At 54.2% G+C, this 22,425-nt stretch overlaps 1 protein-coding gene across 12 annotated transcripts in view; it reads right to left on the bottom strand.

The window, feature by feature from the left end:
- Positions 1–4,451: 4,451 nt before the first annotated feature.
- Positions 4,452–22,425, bottom strand: part of SSH1 (slingshot protein phosphatase 1) — a 68,214-nt gene continuing 50,240 nt past the window's right edge. For 9 of the 12 annotated variants that reach the window (XM_089894605.1, XM_022551041.3, XM_089894606.1 and 6 more), the window contains 2 exons: positions 20,358–20,901; positions 10,937–17,078 (listed from right to left, as the gene is read on the bottom strand). In XM_089894605.1, the coding sequence (XP_089750731.1) occupies positions 15,852–17,078; positions 20,358–20,901 (1,771 nt within the window). In that variant the 3' untranslated portion in view covers positions 10,937–15,851. Of the gene's footprint in view, positions 10,910–10,936; positions 17,079–20,357; positions 20,902–22,425 lie in introns of those variants that run through there. The other 3 variants (XR_016387520.1, XR_016387519.1, XR_016387518.1) reach the window with 3 other exon arrangements.

Below are 22,425 nucleotides of genomic sequence, written 5' to 3'. Positions count from 1 at the left end.
TACAGTCACAGGACACCATATTCGGGAATGCGGTGACGACAGGATATATGTGTTGTAAGTTTGGAAATACCAGCACTAAATGAGTGGCATTCCTTGCTCCTTCTCTCTGGCTAAATTATTCCCACTTGGAAATCATGCTGCTTGTTTATCACTTTGTGGTTTGTTTAGCCCCAAAGGAGGAAGAGTGGGGGATGCACCCTGGAGTCAGAGCCAGGGGGGCTGGACTCAAGACCAGGCCCTGCCGGCCTAGGCGGACCCGTTGTGGAATTAGGAGAAGGTGCCCAAAGTGACGGGGGCAGATTGCTGAACCCCCCTGACCTCAGTTTCTTCACCTCCGAAATGGGGTTAAATAAGACACAGCCACCTTGCTGGGACGTTCAGATCAACTGTTGGATCTGGTGTAGACGGTCAAACAGGTTTCAAACCCCAATTATTGGACCTCACTGAATTAACTGCACCTGCTCTTCCCCCAGTCTTTAGCACCCCATCCCCATTTCCCCTTAACCTGTGACCAGGCTAGGGTTTTTCCCATCTCCAGGAAAAATTTCCCTTCCCCCCACCCAGCATCACCTTCAGTAACAGCCTTAACTCTTTCACCAACAAGCTTCTCAAGAATTGCAGCGACTTCGGGCAGGTCACTTTGTCTCTCTGTGCCTCCCCTGCAGCACTTTAAAAAGGATAGAGTAATAAGGCCTACCTCTCACTTCCGGTCGGCCAGGCCAGCTGTCGCTGTCCTCTTCTCTTTCTCCCTCCCATTCTCCCGAATCTTCTCTTCCCAAGGTCACCAGCAACCTGGCTGCATCCAGGGCCTGCTGGTCCTGGTCGACAGGTGCCCGGTGATCCTGGCCCTTTCGGCACTGCTCACCCCTGGCTTTGCTGCTGCTCCTCTGGCAACCTCTCCGATGTCAGCATCTCCAGGGCCCTCCTCCGGCCCCTTCTTCTTGTATCTGCATCCTCTCTCAGGTGTGCCCATCTATTCCCAAATCTCCACCTAGCCCACACCTCACTGCCAGCCTCTGGGTCCAAATATCCAATGGCCTCCCGGACACCTCCGTGTGGCCACTGCACCAGCACCCCAGACACGAGCTCGTCCTCGTCCCCCACACCCACCTGCCTCCCTCCTAGGTTCCCATCTTAGGCAACAGCCCCGCCATCCAGTCAGCTGCCCAAGCCAGAACAGAGGTGCCATCCTTGGCTTTTGAACCAGTCACCACAGTCTATCAATTCAGCCTCCTGCCGGGCTCCTGAGATCATCCTCTCATCTGCATCCCCATCACCTCACTCTCATCCAGCCCATGCATCCATTCAGTGGGCTTTTACTGAGCACCTGCGGTGTTTCTGGCACCATGTCAGGCGCTGGCCACCGGCATCTCTCACTGGATTCCCGGCACCCCGTCTTCACTGGTCTCCTCCTCCAAAAACATTTTCTACCCAGAACCCTGAGTGATCTCTCCAGCACAGTGCTGTCCATAGAACTTTCTGCAACGGTGAAAATGTTCTATATCTGTACTGTCCAATATGGTAGCCACATGTAGGCACTGAACACTTGAAATGTGGCTAGTGCAACTGAGGAACTGAATTTTTAATTTAATGAGCCATGTGTGTATTAGTTAGCTTGGGCTGCCATAAAAAAAATCATACTGGGTGGCTTAAACAAAAGAAATTTATTGTTTCACAGTTCCAAAAGCTGGGGAGTCCAAATTTAAGGTGCCAGCCAATTCAGTTCCTGGTGAGACCTCTCTTCCTGGCCTGTAAACAGTGTCCTTACATGACACAGAGAGAGAGAGAGAGAGAGCTGTGTCTCTTCCTGTTCTTATAAGGGCACCAGCCCTATAGACTTAGGGCCCCACCCTTACAACCTCATTTAACCTTTATCTCCCCTCACAGGCCCCATCTCCAAATACAGTCACGTAGTGACTTAGAGCTTCAACATGACTTTGGGGGAGGGCGGCACAAATATTCAGTCCATAACAATGTGGCTAGTGCTACCATAGTAGACAGTGTGGCTCAGGAGGGAAAACCAACCATGTCCTTCCACAGTATGCAACCTCCTTGGCTCCCCAGCTCCCTTGGGATGGAGTCCAGACCCCTGACAATGGCCCACAAGTCCCTGCAGGGTCTGCACCTGGCCCATAGCTCTAGGCTCTACCTGTTATACTGACTGCTTAGAGTCTGTAGAAGCCAGAGTGCTGGCCTCCACCTCTGGGCCTCTGCACCAGCACCTCCCTCTGCCCAGAATACTTGTCACCTCCAGCTGCCCACACACCCCCACTTCTTCACCTCACTCTGATTCCCAAATCGGGGGTCCCTGTTTAGACTTGTGTGAGGGGTCCTCCTCCATCGTGTGTGGAAGGTTTGGGTCACAGACAGGCTGGGCCAGTGATGCAATGTCCACATCAGCTGTCCCTCCTCCCCAGGATGTTCCCTGGGGATAATGCAGAAAGATGGTCTCAGCGACCTGAAAGTGGTGACCAGAAACAGGAGCAAGGACCCCCTGGCCATTCCTCTGAGAATCCAGCCCTTGCAGGGTTCAAGGAGATGATCTGAGGAGGCGGTGTTTCAGTGGAAAGAGCAAGGGGCTTTGAACTCAGGCCTGCGGCAGGGGGAAGGCCCTATTTCTGCAACTGCCCACTGTGCTGGGCCCTATTTCTGCAACTCTCTTCCACCCACTCACGACCCTCTTTTCTTTGGGGGGGAGGGGGAGCAGCGCGTGTGGCAAGCGGGATTTTAGTTCCCCGACCAGGGATCGAACCCACGCCCGCGGCACTGGAAGCACGGAGTCTTAACCACTGGACCGCCAGGGAAGTCCCAGGACCCTCATTTTCACATCAATAAAATGGGGTAACAACACCTCCCGGGGAGGGTTACTGTGAGAATTCAATAAGGGAAAGGAGGTTTGTATGGACCAGGCAGTGTTATTATAATCCCGCAACCTTTCACAAAATGAAGTCTTGTCTTCGAGTTTTATGGGTGGAAGGTCAAAGTCCAAGCCTTGGTGGCAGAGATAAGGAAACCGAGGGTCAGAGAGGGCCAGGAGTTTGCCTAAGTCACTAGCAAATGGGCAGCAGTACTGAAAATGCAGATGTGAGGATGCCCCCGAGGGATAACTGTCCAGTCTGCAGGTCCGATGGAGCGGAGGGACACCCCCAAAGGTGCTCACCTTTTCGAGTGGGGGGGGTTCTGCCTTCCTCCTTTCGGACCTTGGTACTAGCGGGTCCTTCCGTGGGGAATCGGAGGCAGAGATGGCTCCCGAGGTCCCCTGCGGGGCGCACTGGAGATGGTGCACCTGGAGGCCGGCAGGCACGCTAGAGGCCGGGGGCTCCGGGAGGCCCACGCAGCGCGCACTCCCCCGAAGTCCTTACGCAACAGCCGGTGCGGGTCCCGGTGGGCCTCTGCGTGGGGTCGGACGGCAAGGCTCCAGCCACACGCTGTGGGCGGGGCCGCGGGAGGCAACGCCCCGCTTCCACCTCCCCGAGCACCGCCTTGCCCCGCCCCGCCTCCGGGAGCTGCAGAAGGCTCCTTGATGGTCATTTGCCACCCCTGGGAGGCTTCTGGAACCGGGGGTAGGTGGATAAGGGTAACAGGGCTCCCCCTCCCCATACTTTGTGAGCATCTAATAACAGCCCAACCCTAGATGCTACTGACCTTGTGTCTTTCCCCTACCTCTCCTCCCAGGGTGGGGGAGGCGACTGAACTCCCCAAACCACGGAACTCAGTGTCCTTCGATTGTCCACTGCCTCTTCCTGCATTCAACAAACAGATCTGAGGCTGAAGTCAAGACCCTTCTTCCCACCACTGTGTGCTTTGAGCAAGTGACTGCCCCTCTCTGAGCCTCAGTTTACTCATCTGTAAAATGGGGATGACAGTAATACCACTTTCATCGTGGTATTTCAGGATTTGATGAGAAAACAAGTAGGCCCTCAGCAAGGGAGTCTGTTATTGTTGTGCTCTCCTCCACTCCCCCCAGCCCCTCAACCCAGGAGCCCCCTGCCTGGTCTACCCAGACGCCCAGCCCTGCTGGTTATTTGGGGTTGCATAGGGAGAATGGCTAAGGCCAGCGCTGGAACCAGCAAGATATAGGCTCTGCTACGTTGGACAAGACACTGGCCCTCTGTGGGCCTCAGTTTCCCCATCTTTGCAAGACAGGAGCTGTAAAAACTGAGAGACAGCAGTGCCCGGTGCATTTATGGAGTGCCGACGGTATACTCCACACTTTACCTGCTTCCTAACAACCCTAGGGGGGTGCCAGTGTCAGCAACAGCCCCATTGTACAGGAAGGGAGGCTCAGAGAGGTGAGGTGACATGTTCACAGTCACACAGCTAGGAGTAGGGGTGCTGGGCTTGAAGCCTCACTCTCCGGAGGACCTTGGGCCCCTGAGAAAGCAGGGCTAACTCTGGAGGGACTTCCTCTCCCCCTCCCTCCTCCCTCTTCCCAGCCTCCACTGGGAGGTGTGCCCTGGAGGAGCAGCTGCCACCCCACCTCCACCAGGATCAGCACAGAGGCAGGGGCAGGGCTGGTACTCTGTCTCCACCTCATCGGAAATGGGATGGAAAAACACAGGAGAGTCGGCCTGGAGGGGAGGGCGCTCAGGAGCCGGCGCTGGCTCTCTGGGGCTGCAGCACAAAGAACTGAAACAAGATTCAGTTCCTTCGGGCATCTGAGCACCTACTGTGTGCCTGGCACTGAGTGGGGCCCGAGGGGCGGGTGGGAGAGTAGGAGCCATCCCTGCCCGCAAAGAGCTCATTCTCCATCACACAAGCTGTCTGCTACTTCACTTACTATAGGGGACTCACTATGTCCCTTCATTCACCACCACTGAGCTACGGGTGCTGTTATCATCCCCACAGGATGTATCTGGAAAATGAAGCCCAGAGAAGGAAAGTGATTTGTTTGAGGTCACATAGATAGTCCATTTCGAAGCTGAGAGTTGAATCCTTTTTTTCTCTACAGTGCTGTTTACTGAGCCTCAATTGTTTCTCTACAGTGTTTACTGAGCATCTACTATGTGCAGTCATTGTAGGTCATCTCCAACCCTCCCCACAGAGGGAAACCTCAGAGTGGTTAGGTAATTGGTTCAAGATCACACAGCCAGGAAGTGGCAGAGGAATGATTCAAACTCAGGCTTGATTCTCCCAAACTTCTCCTGGCCTAAGAGGGGGAAAAGAGATCAGCTCCACCATTCATTTGTTTATTCATTCAACAAACATTTATTGAGCATCTACTCTGTCAGGTACAGGCACAGGGTGGATCACAATAAACCTGCCCCAGCCACTGCGCTTAGGGGGTCCATGGTCTTGAGCATGCCCATGGGGTACTCGGACAGAAGAGCCACCTCTTCCAGAATTGGGGCGGGACGAGGTGTTGCCAGGGATGGCTTCCTGGAGTTGGCTCTGGAATTCTGTCTACCTTCTGGCTGGGCAACCTGGCCCCAAAGTCATTTACCTTCTGAGTGTCATCATCCGAAAAATGGTGACAAAGTCCACCTTGTCCAGTGTGGCTCAAGAAATGTCACCTGTCATTACTCACATTATGGTCCCAACTGAGCCCTCACGGCAGGGCAGAGAAAGTGGGCAGGGAGGGAAGGGGTGTGACACCATTGAGGTCTAGGCCCTGGTTGGGGACAGGCAGAGGGCGCCGAGACCCTGGGAGCCTAAGAACACAGGGCAAACCAGTGAAAAGAAACCCCAAAGGCCTCAGACAGGGAGTGGCTGCAGGGAGTCTAGGGCCAGGTCTGTGACCTCGGGGGGACCACTGGGACCTCCAGCAGGAATGAGGTCAGGGCTGGGGCCCTGTGATTAGATGGGAGGAAGGGACCCCCCCAAGATGTTCAAGAAGCAGCAGAGGGTGGGGGTTTGGGAGGGTGGAAGATTCTGGGCTTAGAGCTCTAGTGTTGGTATAACCTGGGTTCAGATCCCATTGGGCACTCATTATGGGACCTTAGGCAGGGAATGTCACCTCTCAGCCTCAGCTTTCTCCGCTAGAAAACGTGTTTCTAATCCCTGCATGGCCAGACGGAATCAGATCATGTTAACAATTGTTTTATCTCTCAGACGTGTGTGCAGCGCGCACTGTGAGTCAGACGCTGCTGCACGCACTTTCTGCCTGCGTAGCTTTAGTGAGAGGTACGCGCTCCTGCCACCACGAGGGCAGCTATCGTCACTCCTCTACATCACGTGACTGTGTTACAATGACTGCGCTTGACTTCCGAATCAGGAAAAATGACAATACCAACCAGGAAAGCAAATTCCATTTGGGGAGCAGGCCAGAGCCTGGGGCAGCTCTGGGAGCCTGGCTGTGGGCTGGACCAGGATAAGAATTCGGGACGGCCCGGTCCTGCCAGGGCTGTTCTCCAGGACCTCCAGGAAGAAAACCAAGAATTGGGAACTCTCCTCTATGGGAAATCTGTCTGTCCTGGAAGAGGCCAACTCGCGTGTGTGCGGGTGTGTGTGCCTGCGTGTGGGTGCAAGTCTGTGCGTACGTGTGAGTGGCGGCGGGGTGGGGCGATGTCCGGGCCCTCACCAGTCCGCAGCCCCGCTGCCAGCCGCCAGCCTCAGCCATCTGTTGTGGCAGATGTTTGGCTGTGCCATGGCAACGCCAGAACAGGATGTACCTCTGGATTGCAACAGGGACAAGCCCGCACTCACAGGCCGCCCACACCGTTCCCTTCCCCAAAGGCCTGTTGCAAAGAACCATTTGGTCCAGGTCGGAGACAAATGGTGTTTGTATCAGGAGACAGGCAGAGCTGGCATCCTCCGAGGGGTCAGTGGCAGGGGAGGAGGAGGGCGCATGTGCACAGCCCAGCTGAGTCCCTCCTCCAGTGGGCTCGTGTCGGCTTCCCTCTGCCCTTCAGAGGATGCTAAGGAAGCAGCGTGGGAAGAGCAGCTGCCGTCAGCAGGGCTGGTCTGTGGGCATCGGATCACTGTCTTTCCCACGATTATAGCAACTACTCACGAAGGGAGTGCTTTGTGTCGGGACTCGTGCTCAGTACTTCATCTAGCAAATAATATCTACATTCACGCGCCTTCACTGTGTGCTGATGACACAGCGCTAATCTTTGCAGCAGCACTATGAGGTCATTCCTGTTTTTCAAATGAGGAAAAGGGGGCACAGAGAGGTTAAGCTAGTGATCTGGGTCACAGAGTGGGTGAGTTAGGGAGCATGACCCTGGGCTGTCTTTCTCCAAAGCCCTTGATCAGCGTGATGACGCTGCCAGGACCGGCGACATAATTTGCAGGGCCCAGTGGGAAATGAGAAGGCCTGGCCCTCATTAAAGAATTAAAGACAGTGACAGCAGAGCATCGACCAATCACACGGCCCCTGTGAGTTCAGAGTCCTGTGCAGCTGCCCAGGAAGCCAGGCCCCAAGTGCTCAGGGGGTGGGCACTGTGGCCTGGAAAAGCTCACATGCCAGGACAGTGAGCCCCTACCTGGCACCCCTGAGCCTCAGTGATCTGAGCGCAATTTCTGTTCCAGGGGGCCCATGTTACCCCATCAGAGGGGAGAAGAGGCCCTCCCCGCAAAATGCTGTGCTGAATTCCCTAGAACCATGAGCCTGGGAGCTTGGAGGGCAACTTGTAGCTCAATGCCAAAGCAACCTTTTATTAAATCTTTACATTTTCCTTTTTAAGTATGAAAGTAACATAATAATCCTGTTGCAAAGGGATTATTTTAGATATATTATTAGATATAAGATTATTATTAGATATAAGCAAAAAACGTCCACCTCGAATCCTCCCCATCTAACCCCATTGCTGTTGGCAGGTGGTGTATTTCCTTCCTAGCTTTTACAGATGGGCTTTCCATCAGGACTGCCAGGGGGTGAAACAGACGGGCTCCTCTTTCTCTCGGGCAACTGGCACATGGCAGGAGCACATGAATGGGAGAGGATGACGGAATGGATGGATGTTACAAAGGGGCCTGGTCTGGATGACCTTTCAGGTTCTTCTGGTCTCTAAAAACTCAGGATTCATTGATTCCTGCATAGTAAATGCCTGGTGTTGACCTAGGGCTCAGTCCAGTGTGCCAAGCCCAGTGTGCTGGGGCCCCAGAGGTGTCTGATTCATGTCCCTGTCCCGGGAGAACGTGGTTTAGGCGGTCATGGGTGTCCCCAAGCTTTCCCAGCCTTGGTGAACGAAACTTGGGCCCCATTTTCACAGCATATTTCGTTCATTTACTCTCATCTGATATTTACTGAGTGCTTACTATGCACTAAGTACATTAAGGGCTGTCTTCTTTGGAGAGAAGATGGTGGGGTAGAAAGTGTATGAGTTTGGAGTCAGGCACCCCAGGCTTCTGTCCCTTCCTGGCTGTGTGGCCCTTATCCAGGTGACCTAAGCTCTCTGAGCTTCCACCTCTTCGTTTGTAAAACAGTCACATCTACTGTGAGGATCAACTCAGCAACACACATGAAACACCTGCGAGTAGTAGATGCTCAGTGCAGTTTACTTCTTTTTCCCCTCCCTCCCCTCCATCCCTCCTGCCAGTACCAACAGTTAGAGCTGCCACTGACTTACTCAGCAAGTGGTGTGCCAGGCAGAAGAGGTCTGCATACATTATCAGCTAATTCTCAAATTATTGCCCCCTTGAGGTAGGTAGCATTGTCCTTCACCCGTTGCGACATCCTATTTCAAAACCAGAGGGAGCTCGGCACCTCCAACCGCTTGTGGGAGAATCTATCTCTTAGGGTCAGATTCCCGTGCATCCTTTTCTGTGCTGCGGTTTCTGCTCACGCAAATGCTGACACTTGACTTGCTGAAACCGTTTACAAAAAAAGGAACTTGGGGCTAAAACGGGACCCTTTGCAAGTATACTTCAGGGTGCATAAGCAGCTTCCCTTTAAAGGCAAAATACGATGAATCCGACTTGGGGGAGGGAAACACACCTTGTGCCGCCCGGATAGCCTTCGGAGCACGAAGTGGGTCAGATTTCCCAAGGGCTGGAGGCTTCATTTCTGACTCGGATGTTTTCTTGCTGGTACCTACAGGGAGATCAGATGCAGCTTCAGCTTGCTGCTTTCTACTTCTGGGGTGGGGGGCAGCTCCCAGAGGATTTCAGGTGGGGAAGGAGCAGTACCTCCTGGCTTCACCACTTTTTAGATGTAACCTTGGACAAATGACTTACACTCTGCAGGCCTGATTCTTCAACTGTAAACTGAGGGTAACGTCAACAGGGACTTTGGAGGATTCAGCGGGATTCTTTAAAGTGCTGGGTACGCGGAAGGCTCAGAAGTGTGGTTCTGCTCCCTCGTTGAGGGCGCAGGGGTGGGTGAGTGGTGTTTTCTGGGCAGAGCTCGCTTTGTGCACTGCGGCTGGACACCTTTGGAAAGGGCTTTCCTACCATGAAGTGAATCCTTTTGAAATGCCACGTTGTCCTCCATCGTCTGCTTTCTGGAACCTCTTCCAAGCATCTTGCCAAGAGGGGCCTCCCCCACCCCCACCCCCCAGCATGCAGCTCCTCCCCTGCACAACCACGCCCCCTGCCGGCGAGACCTGGGATCACATTCAACCTCAGGATTGCTACTAGGAGGACGAAATCAGGATCAAAGCAGTCAGTTATAGGAAGGTTCTCCGAGGACCTGAGTGAAAGAGTATCTGATGATCTGGGAACACCCACATTCTGCAAGGGCGATGTGGGTGGGTGTTGTCTCCAGAACGCATGTGTGGAATGTGATTGTAACTAGCAAAGGGAAAGCCTACTCAATTGCATCACGTTCTTATTTCAGCGGTTTCTAAACATGGCATCAGAATTCCCAGGGAATCCATGGGAATCATACAGAGTGCTGGGCCCCATCCTCAGCCTCTGTTTCATGTTTGCAGCCCGAAGAGAATTTGTTAGGTGTCTCCAGCCTTTCCTAGGATGAGCGTCCTGAACCATGACCCTCAGTGGTTCAGTTCCAAAAACCTCTTACAGAGAGGGCTGCATTACAGCTTGGTGGCACCAAGGAGTACAGTCACGCCACTCACCTTTTGCTTTGATTTCCTACTGAATAAGCAATTCCTAACCATACTTTGGCTTCACGTGTAGATTTTCCTAGAAGGGCTCAATGTGGTAATCGGCAAATGAGAGTAATCTGGTCCGCCTGACGGTTTTAATTCTTTTTGTAAAGTGAAAAACTTGCATTCTGGTCCTGTGAGTCCAGGTGAGGGGCAGAGTAAGTCTAGGTGAACTAAACAAAGTCTTTTCTGGATCCACAGGCACTGGAATTTCATGGTCACGTCAAGGCACTAGTGGCAGATGGTCAGTGCTCACCCATGTGACTCGCGCATTGGAATGTAATGTGTGGCACCCAAAGGCGGTGAAGAGGGAATGTGAGTCCCATGATCTTTACCCTGCGGCACGGCTAGATGCACAGAACTCCAAGAAGGCAGGGTTTTTTGTTGGAAGCAGCCTGACTTGGCTTAGACACCAAGGGGGGAGAGCCACCAAAAGCTCTGACCTGCCGTGGACTGTGACCTGAGCACGAGATGAGCCTCTGCTGTGTCCAGCGACTGGGATTCCCTGGGGTTCCTGCCTTGGCCGTTAGCCGCAGTGAGCTCCCACCGTCCCCTCTCCCGTGTGAGCAGCTAAGGTGGTTCTGTTGAGCACACCTCTAGCTTTAGAGCTTGTGCCGGGAGAGATGCCACCCCAAGTCCAAGTCTCACCCTGGGTGGTGGGGTGGAGGGACGGGACAGGTTTTTTTGGTATACGAGTGACCACCCACAACTGGACCTGCTCTTCCTTACTGGCAAGATCAGGAGGAAAAAGGATGATTCCTGCAGGAGCTGACCTTCTTCCCCTGGTTCTTTCTTTGGTCTCACCTGTCCAGGTGTCTAGCATGGGGCCCAGCATACGGCAGATGCTCAGTCAAGACCGGCCATCATGATGACGAAGCTGCAACCAAGTCTCCTGGCAAGGGCTGAAGAGGCTGTTGCTTTTTGGCACAAGTTTGGAGGTCATCAGGCATTTATAAAGAAAAAGTTTATTTTCATCACAAGAAGCACAAAGACTACAGTACACACCAACAGAAGTAAAAAAAAAAAAAAAAGTGCATTATGCATCTTCTACTGCAAATTCACAGTACAAAAGATACTGCCTTTTAAATATATAATATAAAAAAACAAGAAGAAAAACAATATAATAAAAAAAATCATTGATATCATAACACAACACACTGGAACCCGCGGGCGGCTTCTGAAAACCAAAGGGCAGCCCATCTTGCGGAGCTCCTGATGGCGGCCTGTGCCTGCGTTTTGTTGCAGAGAGCTCAGGACACCAGCAGAGAGGAAAACAGGGGCCTCGGTGGCAATAAAGACTCTACTGAACAGGGGTACAGTTGTGTGACGGGGGGAACAGGGGAGGGGCTGGGCTGCGGTCCAGGGGGAGCCTGGACCGCGCCACCCCCCCGGCTGGCCAGCAAACCAGTGCCGTTCTTTCCTCGCTTCCTACGGACCGGGCCGTGGCTGAAACCGTGCCCGCCTTGCCAACAGAAACCGCCAGCGCCGTTTCTAGCAACGCTCCTGGCCTGGCTGCGGGCAGGTGCGAGACGCCGCACAACAGATCAGCACAAGTACGGGGCAGGCAAGCTCCAGCCCTAAAACGCTAACCACCACTGACGAGGCAAAGTATCCAATCACAGAAGGCGAGAGCTTAACGGTTGCCCATAAATACATAGTATTTGTAAACTATTATTAAGGCACTCGATTGTAAAACAATAATTACAGTGTCAGGAAGGAGGCAGGGAGGGAGAGCGGCCATCTCCGTGAGCAGCGCGGCCGACAGAAAGGACAGCAGAGGACCGGGGGTCTGGTTCTAAGACTCCTGCTAAGAGACCGACACAGGCCGGGGCTGCAGCACCCACTGCAAGACAAAGACGAGGTGGTCACATCCACACCCACCGAGGGCAGCACCGCACTGCATCGCTCCAGACCGTTCAAGGTGACCCGCTTCATGGCTCGGGTGACACAGTGTGCGTGTACGCGAGGGAGGAGGGATGCACGTGATGCTCTGATTCAAGTGATAGATAGACAGATTCAAATATATATATTTGTGCAGAGTGAACTCATACACATACGTATTCAACTGCAGAGCAGACAATAAAAAGACCAAGTAGCTGAGCACGGGGGTCCATAAGTACCTTCATTTGGCATGCCGCGTCGGGGAGACGCTGGGGGTGGGACAGCAGCCGGTGACCCTGCACCACGCTGTCCCGATGTCACAAATCTCCTGCCCGCCTGGCTCCCCTGCCGGAGGTGAAGGGGCGGCCGTCACTGTGCCGGCCGCGTGGGTGCGGGGAAGCCCTGCCGGGTGGCGAGCCAGAGCAGGGTTCTGGGAAATGTGTTCTGGCACCAAGCGTTTCCAGCCAACAGACAGCAAGTCGCTCTTCGGACACTTTGGGTGAGGTTACTCACATGCTCTCGACTACATGACAGCATTTCCTCTCACTAGGGAGCAGGGGCCCCAGGGGAGCAGGGGATCCATCAGTCTCCTGGGATGGCACCTGTGCACAGTGCCGACGTACAGGGTTGTCCTGACGATGTTAATTCTATGGCCTCTTTGGCTCCATCCCAGGCATCCTCTGGGCTTATCCAGGAGGGAAAAGGCTTTAGAAAGGGCTGGAATGCTTTTTAGCTGGAGAGGGTGGGATGGAGCGGAAGGGAGCTAGACAGAGTAACCTGCTCGCCTGATGGACCGGGTGCCTCCACCCAGCAGAGAGCTGTCTGGCAGCCGAGAGGTTGGCACTGGTGCCTGCACTGAGACCAAGGAGGCAGGTGAGACTGGGGGCAAGAACCTTGTTGTCAAGAAGTTCATGGAATGATGCACATTGCTCCAAGGCCCTGAAGTAGCTACAAGACAAAGACATGGAAATCGGCAAGGTCAGGTCCCGATCAAGGGCAGCACGGTTTCCCCTCTCTCTGTGACCACCTCTCCTCTTCGACACAACAAAACTTGATGAGAAGACCTCCCTGTATCATTGCAAGAGGAAGGCCTAGAGGAGTTCACTCTAATTTTGGCATGCCACGTGAATGAGAGTGCAAGTGAGGGAAAGGTGAGGTGGAAGAGGAAATGCAGCTGAATTCACAGGGTACTGAGCTTACTTAGAAAGCTTTTGCTCTCGCCTAGTTCGACAAAGGCATTCCACGAAGATGGCGGTCGCCAAAATCAATGGCTTTCACAGCACAAACCACTGCCGCCTACGTTCGGAATTTCCCCCATCTGCTAAGCTTACAGACGAAGCATTGGTCAAGATGTGGCACAGCTTACGGTGTAAGCTTTCTTTTCAGAGACCGGTATGAATCTGTCTTTGCCAAGGTGTCTCCAAGCCTGGGAGAATGCTCTTGTCTTGTTAGCGTAACATTTAAAATAGCAATCTGCCATATGCTTGTGTGCCACTGATCTGGGTCTCAGAGAAAAACCTTCACCCTCTTCTCCAGGCTACAGCGTCATCCGTCAAGAATGCTTCATTTTGCTCTGATGATGGGCACCTGGGCCCTGGTCTGTTTAGATGCTGATAGACTAGCTCCTGACAGCGAATGGATAACTTTGCCAAGAGCCAAAGACCCACTAGTATTCGTAATCCTCCTCCCCCCCTTTAACTGGATAAGAAAAATTATGGCTTTCAAAATTAAGGTCTTCAAAACTATATCATACCCAGGCATGGTTAAAAAACCAACATAAACCTGGCATCATCAAATTTAAAGAATTATTTTGACACAAAAGTTGATCCACCACATGAAATTTAATTTGGCAAAACACTGAACCTGATATATTTTTTGAGACTGTGCTCTTGTTGGCTGAGAGAGAGGAAGAAACCCAACTGGGTTTTCCGCAATAAGTGGATAATCACCTTTTAAGCTGATTTCAGTTGACAGTGGTGGGAAAACAAATTCCGATAGGGTAAAATAACATATACTTTAATAAAAAAAATAAGGCCAGGGAGAAAAAGTTTCCGGAGAGAGGGTTTTTGCAAAAACTCTACCCACTAGTTGAAATACGGACTAGCCTTCTTCCTGAAGACCCTGCCTGGGCCACTCTTGGGGGCCCAGTTCTGACCAACGTTAAGATGGCGACTCATTTACCCACGTTTGGAATTTGGCTGGCCCTTGAAGGATTTCTAGTTTCACTGGCCAGGGCTCGGCAAAAGTTTTCTATAAAGAGCCTGATCGCAAGGTAGCTAGCTTAGGCTTTGCAGGCTACATGGTCTCTGTCGCCTACTTGTTAATTTTTTGATAATCCCTTAAAACTGTAAAACACCATCTTAGCTCTTGGGGCCGTACACCATGGTTTGCTGACCCCTGAATTAAACTTAACAGACCTCTTCTCTCTCTCCAAAATATTTTAACATCCTGTCTTGCCGGCCAACATCAGAGGAGTCCCTCCACTCAAGATCCGTAGAGGGACTACTCCCAGAGCCACTCAGGACCACGTGCTGTCCTGCCCACTGGGAAGAGCCGCAGAGAAACAGGAAGCAGCGTTCTCACCGCGGGAAGGGGCGACGGTAAACACCTACCAAGGCTTCCCCCAGTCCCGCTTCTCAGAGAAGCTGCTGCTAAGTTGTTCCTTGAGAGTGACTGAGCGTTCCTCACTGCTGAAATCTCCTTTTCCTCCCCAAACATGAGTACATGTGACCTAATGAACCTGAGTGCTGGGGCTCCTGACGGGGTGACGCACACCTCAGAATCCCCGGCCCCGCCAGACACTTGAGTCCCTACGAACCACAACACGACCGCATTGGGTTCCGCAGCAGATAAGACTCAATGATACTTTGTGGGTCCTTCTCCCCAGATGGGGGACAACTGAAGACTGACCTTTAGCAACAAACTGAGGACCCCACACACATTTCCCCCCACCTCACCCCAGGGCCGGCCAGACACACGTCACTCAGCTGTGACAACACGCCAGGACAGGCAAGTCAACTGCTCAGAGGACCTCCACTCACCCTGGAGTTGGTCTGACAACAGCATTCGCGCCTTCGTGTCACTTTAACTAGCAGTGTGTTTGGTGCAGGCACCTTAAAAGTCTTAATACTTTTTGGGGTCCTGACAACCGCACAACAAAAAGTTCTCTTTCGGAAAAATCTTTTCTGACACAGCAATTTTCCCTGGAATGAGCCTTGGTCATTACTGGAGTTTAAAAATAAAAAGCAGAGCAGGATCAGAGGTAGGACTTCTACTGCCATCCAGGAGTTTTCCCAGAAGGGCCTGAATGAGCTAGGACACGTGCCGTGGTGGCGATGCCAATGCCACAGCTATTCCTTTGCAGGTTGTGCCGGAGGATGTTTTGTTTTTTGGCTGTGTTGGGTCTTCATTGCTGTGCACGGGCTTTCTCTAGTTGTGACGAGCAGGGGCTGCTCTTCACTGCGGTGAGCGGGCTTCTTATTGTCGTGGCTTCTCTTGTTGCAGAGTGTGAGCTCTATGAGCGCAGGCTCGGTAGTTGTGGCGCACGGGCTTAGTTGCTCTGCGGCATGTGGGATCTTCCCGGGCCAGGGCTCGAACCCGTGTCCCCTGCATTGGCAGGCGGATTCTTAACCACTGCACCACCAGGGAAGCCCTGTGCCAGAGGATTTTTGATGTGTGTGCATCGCTGTATAAATGCTCTTCTCAACACACGAGAAGCACCCGGAACACCTCATTTGGAGTCAGAGTCTACTGGTCAACAGCTGCTGGTTCCCCCAGGCCACAAAACCAATGCTCCCCTTTCTTCTTGTGCTGTATGTTAGGTATTGTTGTTTCTTCTTCTCCCCTTTGCCGCAAGAGGGGAGGAAAAGTAAGGATAACGCCAATTATTTAAAGGAAATCAAGACAGAAGGGGTGGACCAAAATCCACAGTGAAACTAAAGGAGGGATCACAGAAGTCCAAACGCAGCCAAAGGCGGGTCAGCTTTTGCTCATCCACGAAGGGCTTTTCAAGTTTTCCGGGGCAGATTTCCCTGATGGTTTAGAGGTTGCAGTTGGGTTCCTGGGGGCCACTGGGGGCTCATGCAAGAAGGAAGACTCGCTCAACCTGGCATCCTGGGAGTCAGCCACGGTGGACACGTCGGCCTCACTGGACAGGTCCTCCGTCGAGAGGTTGAGGCTCCCGAGCTTGGCGAGGGAGTGAGAGCGCTTGAGCGGGGACGAGACCGTGAGGCCCGCCAGCCGGAGCCGGGTCTCGATCTCCTGCGTGCGCTGCTTCACCAACCCGGGCTTCCCGCGGACGCTGTGGATGCTGTCGCTGCTTGAGCTCCGGGTCAGGTTGGAGCTCATGGAGGATGAGGTCGGGGTATAGCAGATGGTCTTCAGGAAGTCTTTTGAGAAGTGACTGGTGTGGTCTGGGCGGCAGAGGAAGAGCGGGGGGCTCTTCAGTGGGGCTCCTTCTGACAGAGGGGGGCCAGCCTCGGGCTTCTCGTCGCCCTGGGCTTGGCCAGGCAGAGCCGGGTCCTGGTTCTCCTCGGGGATGCTGGCCTCCAGCCTGCTGGCGGGGCCATCCTTGCAGGGGGCCGCCAGGTCGGCCGGCGTGCCCTTCAGCCTCTCTAGTTCTTTGGTGTGCTTGCGGACCAAGCCCGCCTTCTGCAGCTGGATGATGGATTCCTGGTGCTGCATCAAGTAGCTGTTGGCTGTCGGTTTCTCGGCTTCTTTACTGAACAGCAGCCGCAGGTCCTTGGCTGGCTTCGGATCTTTCTTGGGTGGCGAGTCGTCCTTCGCTACTTCCATGTTGGGAGCGTTCTTAACACAGTGAGAATTCTTCAAAAGGAGGGACTTTGGTAGGACTTTGTGAGTCTCTCTGGAAGGTTCCAAAAGGCTGGCTGGTAGCTCTGGGGCAGCCCCGGCCCCAGGGCCACTGATGTCTGGCCTCCTCGAGCCTGCTGGTGGTAGGAATGGGGGAGTTTCGGTTGGGCCAGAGGACAGTTTCTCTGAAGCTCGGGACCTGCTGGCCACATGGGCCATGGGGGAAGACGTGAGGTGGGGCAGGAAGGTGGGCTGGGTGCAGATGGCGGGAGCACTGGGGTTCTTGCATCGCTCCCCGAAGGCCTCGGGAATCCCGCTGGCTGCAGGGTACATGCAGTCGGTACAGGATTTGTAGGAAGGCTTCACTTTGTTAAGGATCCCAAAGATCGCATCATGCTGAAAGGGACAAGAACATCGTGAGGGCGTGACACAAGCCGAAGCCCGAAAAGTACAAGAAGGGCAGGAGGCGGGGCTGGGGCAGGCACTGGGCTGGCAGTGCTCTCGCTTCAGCTGGGGCTGGGATACAGCCCTCTCGGAACCCATATGACCATGACTAATGCAGGTTGGGGATGAGTTAGAGACACTGGATCGAACTTCCCGGAAGCTACGAGCCCACGATCCTGGGCAAACCTTCGGCCACATGGCCAGGAGCAGGGCCTCCAAGGGCCTCCCTTCTCAACTCCGCCTCCGCCACTTGCAGCAAATGACCCTTTCCAGCCTCTGGTGTTGCCTGGAAACCAGAGTGACTTCGCCTCACCCTTTCCCCTCACGGCCTCGTGGGAATTAGTGAAGTAACATTTCTGGCACAGTAACTGTCTCCCTTTCAGAAAGGGTCTGGAGTCTGCAGCCTGAAGACAGAACCCTTCCTGTCTGGTACAACAGAGCATGGCTCCAAGGGACCACCATCTAACTGTGCTCTTCACAGAGGGGTGGCAAAAGGCAGAAACGGTTCGGGAAAGACTCTAACACAGACCCAAACACGGGTGCCCACGACCCCGATGAGGGAGCCAGGCAGAGGTGGGTTTCATACACCAGCCGAAAGCACGTTTGCACCACCTCCCAAGAGACGCCCCGCCTCTGGTCACTGGGGGTCTCCGCGAGCTCAACGTGGGCCTCTCCACCCCGCCCTCCTCCTGATGGGCAGGCCAAGCCCTCACTCCCTCATGCGCCCATCGAAAGGCACCAGGGCTGCTCTTCTGGGCCGAGACCCAGCCGAGAACCGCAGAAGTGGAGGCAAGAGGGTGACTCTCTTCCCTCGCGAGTTGTTTCACTGTGAGACTCCTGAGGCGGTTGAAAACCAAGCCTTCTTGGCAAAAGGCTTCTCCCTGCTCCTCTGTCGTGTCAGGGACTCATACCATCCTGTGTGGCAGCCCGAGGTCCCCGCAAGCTAAGGAGTCAGGGTCCGGTCCAGTCCTGGAGGAGTCAATGGGAAACCCAGCCCCGATTCCTGGAGGCTTGCAAGGGGGCGTGTGGAGAGCACCTGGTGGGGCAGGTAGGGGGCCGGGTCTCCTGCGGGACCCTATCCTGGTCAGGATTCCTGGGGCTGGTTTCCAGGTCGACCAGTGGGGCTTGGTCACCCCTGTGGTGAGGACCGAACACAGACATTTTCCTGAAGCTTTGACCAACGTGTCTATATGTTTGTTTCTTCTAAAACCTTTAGAATCTAATGTTCTAAACCGTGGTAAAATCTACCACGGTGGGAGATGTGAGAGCACCTTTCAGAGCTCATGGGGAGACAAGGGAGGAGGGAATTCATTCATCCAGCTCCTACTTAGGGAGCGCGCCTGTCCTGTGCCAGGCCTTGCACTGGGCGCAGGGGCTACGAGCAAGACAGTCCCCGCCCTCCGAGGGCCCTGTCTCTGGATGCCTCCTAAGCTGTGCATTTCGGTCCCTGTCCCATCCTCTGAGCCACCCCCATCTCAGATGCCTGGCTTCCATCTCACCCCATCAGTCTGCCTGCAGACCACTGCCAGAGGGGCCTTGTCACCAACCACCTAATGCCCTCCCGTGCTTCCCAGCGCCCTGGGAGGAAACGCGCAGGGCCCTGCCATCATGCCCCGAGGCCCCGCGTGCCCGGCCACCTGCCCAACTGCGCCTCAGCCACTGCCCCTCAACCAGGCCAAGCTTTCCACCCTCAGGGGCCTGGGGCCCAGAAGATTCTCCTCCTGGCTCTCTGTGCGGCCAGCTCCATCTCATCCCCTCCCCTCCCACCTTACCTGTGTCACCACACCGAGCACCACCTGTATGTTTTGTTACATCCTTACATGTTTACCTCCCATCTCCCTGTAAGACCACGTGTGTTGAGCTACCTTACAGCTGTACCCCCTCACCAATCTGGCCCCGGAGTTAATAAACACAACTTGAACAAGTGAATGGATGCTTGTCTCTAGGTCCTATTCCCTAGATAATGTCACCCATCCACACTCTGGCCAGAAAAGGAAGGCTGGGTCCTTCGTTTATCTTCTTATCCAGGCTTCTCTCGTGGTCCCCATTCTACGACTCACAGCTACGTCATCTCGGACCAACCGAGGTACCACTGTCCCGGACAGAGAGGTTTTATATCATCTATCTTGATGGGCATTTGCTCTTTAAAGGGAAGGTGAGTGGTGAGGGAAATTCGAGAGTAATTACTATTCAGTTTGGAATCTGGGTCCTGATTTGGAGTACGGGAGATTTAACTTCCCAGTTTTGTTTGCATTATAACGTGATGAGGGCGAACTCTCTGTACAAGGGGATGCCTCTATCTGCCTCCCCAGTGCTCTTACTAGAGAATCACAGCTGGCCCAGGAGGTGGGTGGTCAGGCCACGGGAAATGAAGCTTCCTGCCCCCGGGCCAGGGCGAGCCAGCAGCAGAGCAGAGGGCAAAACCCAAGACCAGGCAACAGAGGACGTCCCTCCACGAAACTAGCCTCCACGCGTGGGCCACTTGGAGGAGGAAAAAGGCTGGAGGAATTCTTGATTTTCTGAGCAAGTGGCAGGTTGAGGCAAAAGCCCTGTGGCGAATAACCCACCAAGTATGAGAGCTACAAGGGACTGCTGGAGTTAATTAAGCATTAGAGTCTGAGTTGCAAGACTAGATACTTGATGATGTTGGCTTTTTCAAGGTGGCAACGGTGTTATGGTTAGGTTATAAACGGAAGCATTTGGGATGGAAACGACAGATCTGGGATTTGATTCGTTTCAGGAGAATCCAGGGTATGGGAACGCAGATGGGGGTGAGATGATGGGAAGAAAAGCCATACACTGGTAAAGGCTGAAGCTGAGTGATAAGTTATATGTTTTGTGGGGGTTTTTTGGCCATGGCTTGTGGCATGCGGGATCTTAATTCCCTGACCAGGGATCGAACCTGGGCCCCCTGCAGTGGAAGCGCGGAGTCCTAACCACCGGACCGCCAGGAAACTCCCATAAGTTATATGTTTTATGTTTTACATAAGAAAAAAGGAAAGACTTTGAAACTCTGCCTCGGACGTGAATGAGGCACCGGGGTGAGGAGGGCATGGGGGATGATCACCATTCCCCAGGGGTCCCGGGTCCTCCGTCGTCTATCATCCCCATCGGCCTGCAGAATCGCGCGGAAAGCCACCCACTGAGCTGGCAGAGGCAGCTGTTGGGGGGGGCTGCCCCCGGGGCAGAAACGGCGTGCGTGCCGCCACCCCCTCGCAGCCCCAGGCCTACCTCGAAGTCGTCCGGGCAGCTCCTCTTGCTGTTATTGTTATTTAGGTTTTCCCAATTCAGCAGGTTATCGAGCTCAGTAACAGGCTGCCCCCACTTCCCTGCTCCCGGGGCCTCCTCCCTTTCCATCTCCTCCACCTGTGGCGACGCGCCACCCCGGGCGTGGGGGCTCCCAAACTCTAGTTTCTTCTTCACTTCCTTCTCACAGAGTCCAGGACCTCCTGGGGCGTGTCCGGCCGGCTTGGATGCCTCTGCCGGCTGAGCGGCTTCTTCCAGCAGAGCATCCCTCTCCAGATCCTCCAGGTGGACCCAGCCGCCCGTCTCGTCTCTGGGGCAGTGCAACAGGGGGTCTGAGAGTCGCCGGAGACAGCAGGGGAGAGCGGGTCCCCCCGGGGTCCCGCTGCCTGGGAACCCAGGCTGGGCGGCGGCATCCAGGCAGGGTGGCTGGGCTTCCGGGGTGCCGTCCAGGGTCTCTGGCAGGAAGTCCCCAGGCCCCGCTGGGTCATCCACAGGCTGCTGGCGCCACAGCTTGTTGTGCCGTTGTTTGCTGGGGAAGGAAGGCAGAGGAAGGTCAGCAGACGCCAGTGCCCAAGGGTCCTGGGAGGAAGGGGGTGGGGAGCCAGCAAGGGGCAGTCCAAGGCCCGGGTGGACACCAGGGGCTCACCTGGGTAAAGCCTCTCTCGGTTCATTTACCCCCAAGAAATTCGAGAACGACGGAAATAGCCTTAGAACCCTAAGTCATCATGGCTCCCGTACGCATGATCCATGTGGGATCACGTAAACAACTCTGTCACGTGATGAGGGTACCGCAGACATGGGAAGGGGGTCTGGACCTGGAATCCTATCATGGTCCTAGTGTCCCAGCTCTCCTGGTCATGCCACGGATGTTCCGTCTCTGTTTCCCCATCTGTCAAATAAGAAACCCCATCCTCTCCTACTTACGTCGTAGGGAAATAACGCGGATCAAAGTAGAGAGTCGATAAAGACTTATACACACTAACGTGACCATGTAAACACGTAATGCACCTGAATAAAGCTGGGGAGATGCCAGAAAATTGGAAATATTTGTGTAGGTCAGAGAGATTACAGGTCAGTTTTTAAAATAAGTCTTCTAATGCTGTGTTGTTACTTTTATGACACATTTCTTAAACGTGAGGGTTAAAAAAAAAAAAGAAGAAAGAGGCTCAGAGTGAAATCAGGTAAATGAGTCACCTCCATTAACCTCAGAGGATCACCAACATCCCAGGGTTGTGACGGTTAAGAGGAGAAAGAAGTAAACATAGAAGGACGTGCAAACGAAGGGTTTGCTGTTGCTCTTCAATGCGAGGGAGCAACACGGTCATTCACGGCCGTCTGCTCTGTGTGCACGTTCCGCGCAAGGCCAAGTGGGCCCTCAGACGGGGCTGTAATTCAAGGTCAGTGCTGTGCTGCTGTGAACCTGGCCTGGCAACCCCTGGTTGGCCTGCAAACCCCTGATGGCAGCAAATGACTGAAGGGCTACCGGAGGCGAGAGCAGGATGTGCCCCTTCCTCCTCCCCCGCCGTCCCCCTCGGCCCTGCCTGAGCACCTGTCCAGCCGCTCTCTGGTTGACAGTGAAGGAGTCCAGAGATGTCTGGAGCTGTTCGCCAGACCCGCCAGTTGCTTCCCCAAACGTGACCAAGAAGCTGGTGGACTTAGCCTGTGGCCTCCTCACAACACCGGGCAGAAACAACCCAGGGAGGCCTTGGACAGATTGAACAGAAAAGGAACAGGGGGAAAGTGAGCCCCTAAGTCCAGCAGCGATCCACCTGGGGTCACTGGGGGACCCCTCCATGGGGGCAGGATCACCTTGCACGGGAGCCCCAGAGGCTGACAGACCCGGGCGTGCCCCCCGATCCCTGGGCCGCCCACTGGCTGTGTGACATGGGACACCTTAACCTCCAGCGTCAGTTCCTTACTCCCCATAAATGGGGGATCCCCTGTCCTCTGCAGACCTTTTTCATGGTGGGGTGGGTGGGTGGAGGTGGTGGGTAGAGAATTACAAAGCAGCTGTGTCATCACTGACCGTGAGCCGGGTCTAGCGAAGCAGCTG

The sequence above is a fragment of the Delphinapterus leucas genome, chromosome 14 (assembly GCF_059928025.1).
Source record: "Delphinapterus leucas isolate spDelLeu-1000000601 "Yukka" chromosome 14, BTC_Dleu_Yukka2, whole genome shotgun sequence".
NCBI lineage: Eukaryota > Metazoa > Chordata > Mammalia > Artiodactyla > Monodontidae > Delphinapterus > Delphinapterus leucas.
Note: the sequence above shows the minus strand (reverse complement) of the source record. Positions and strands in the feature narration are given on the sequence as shown.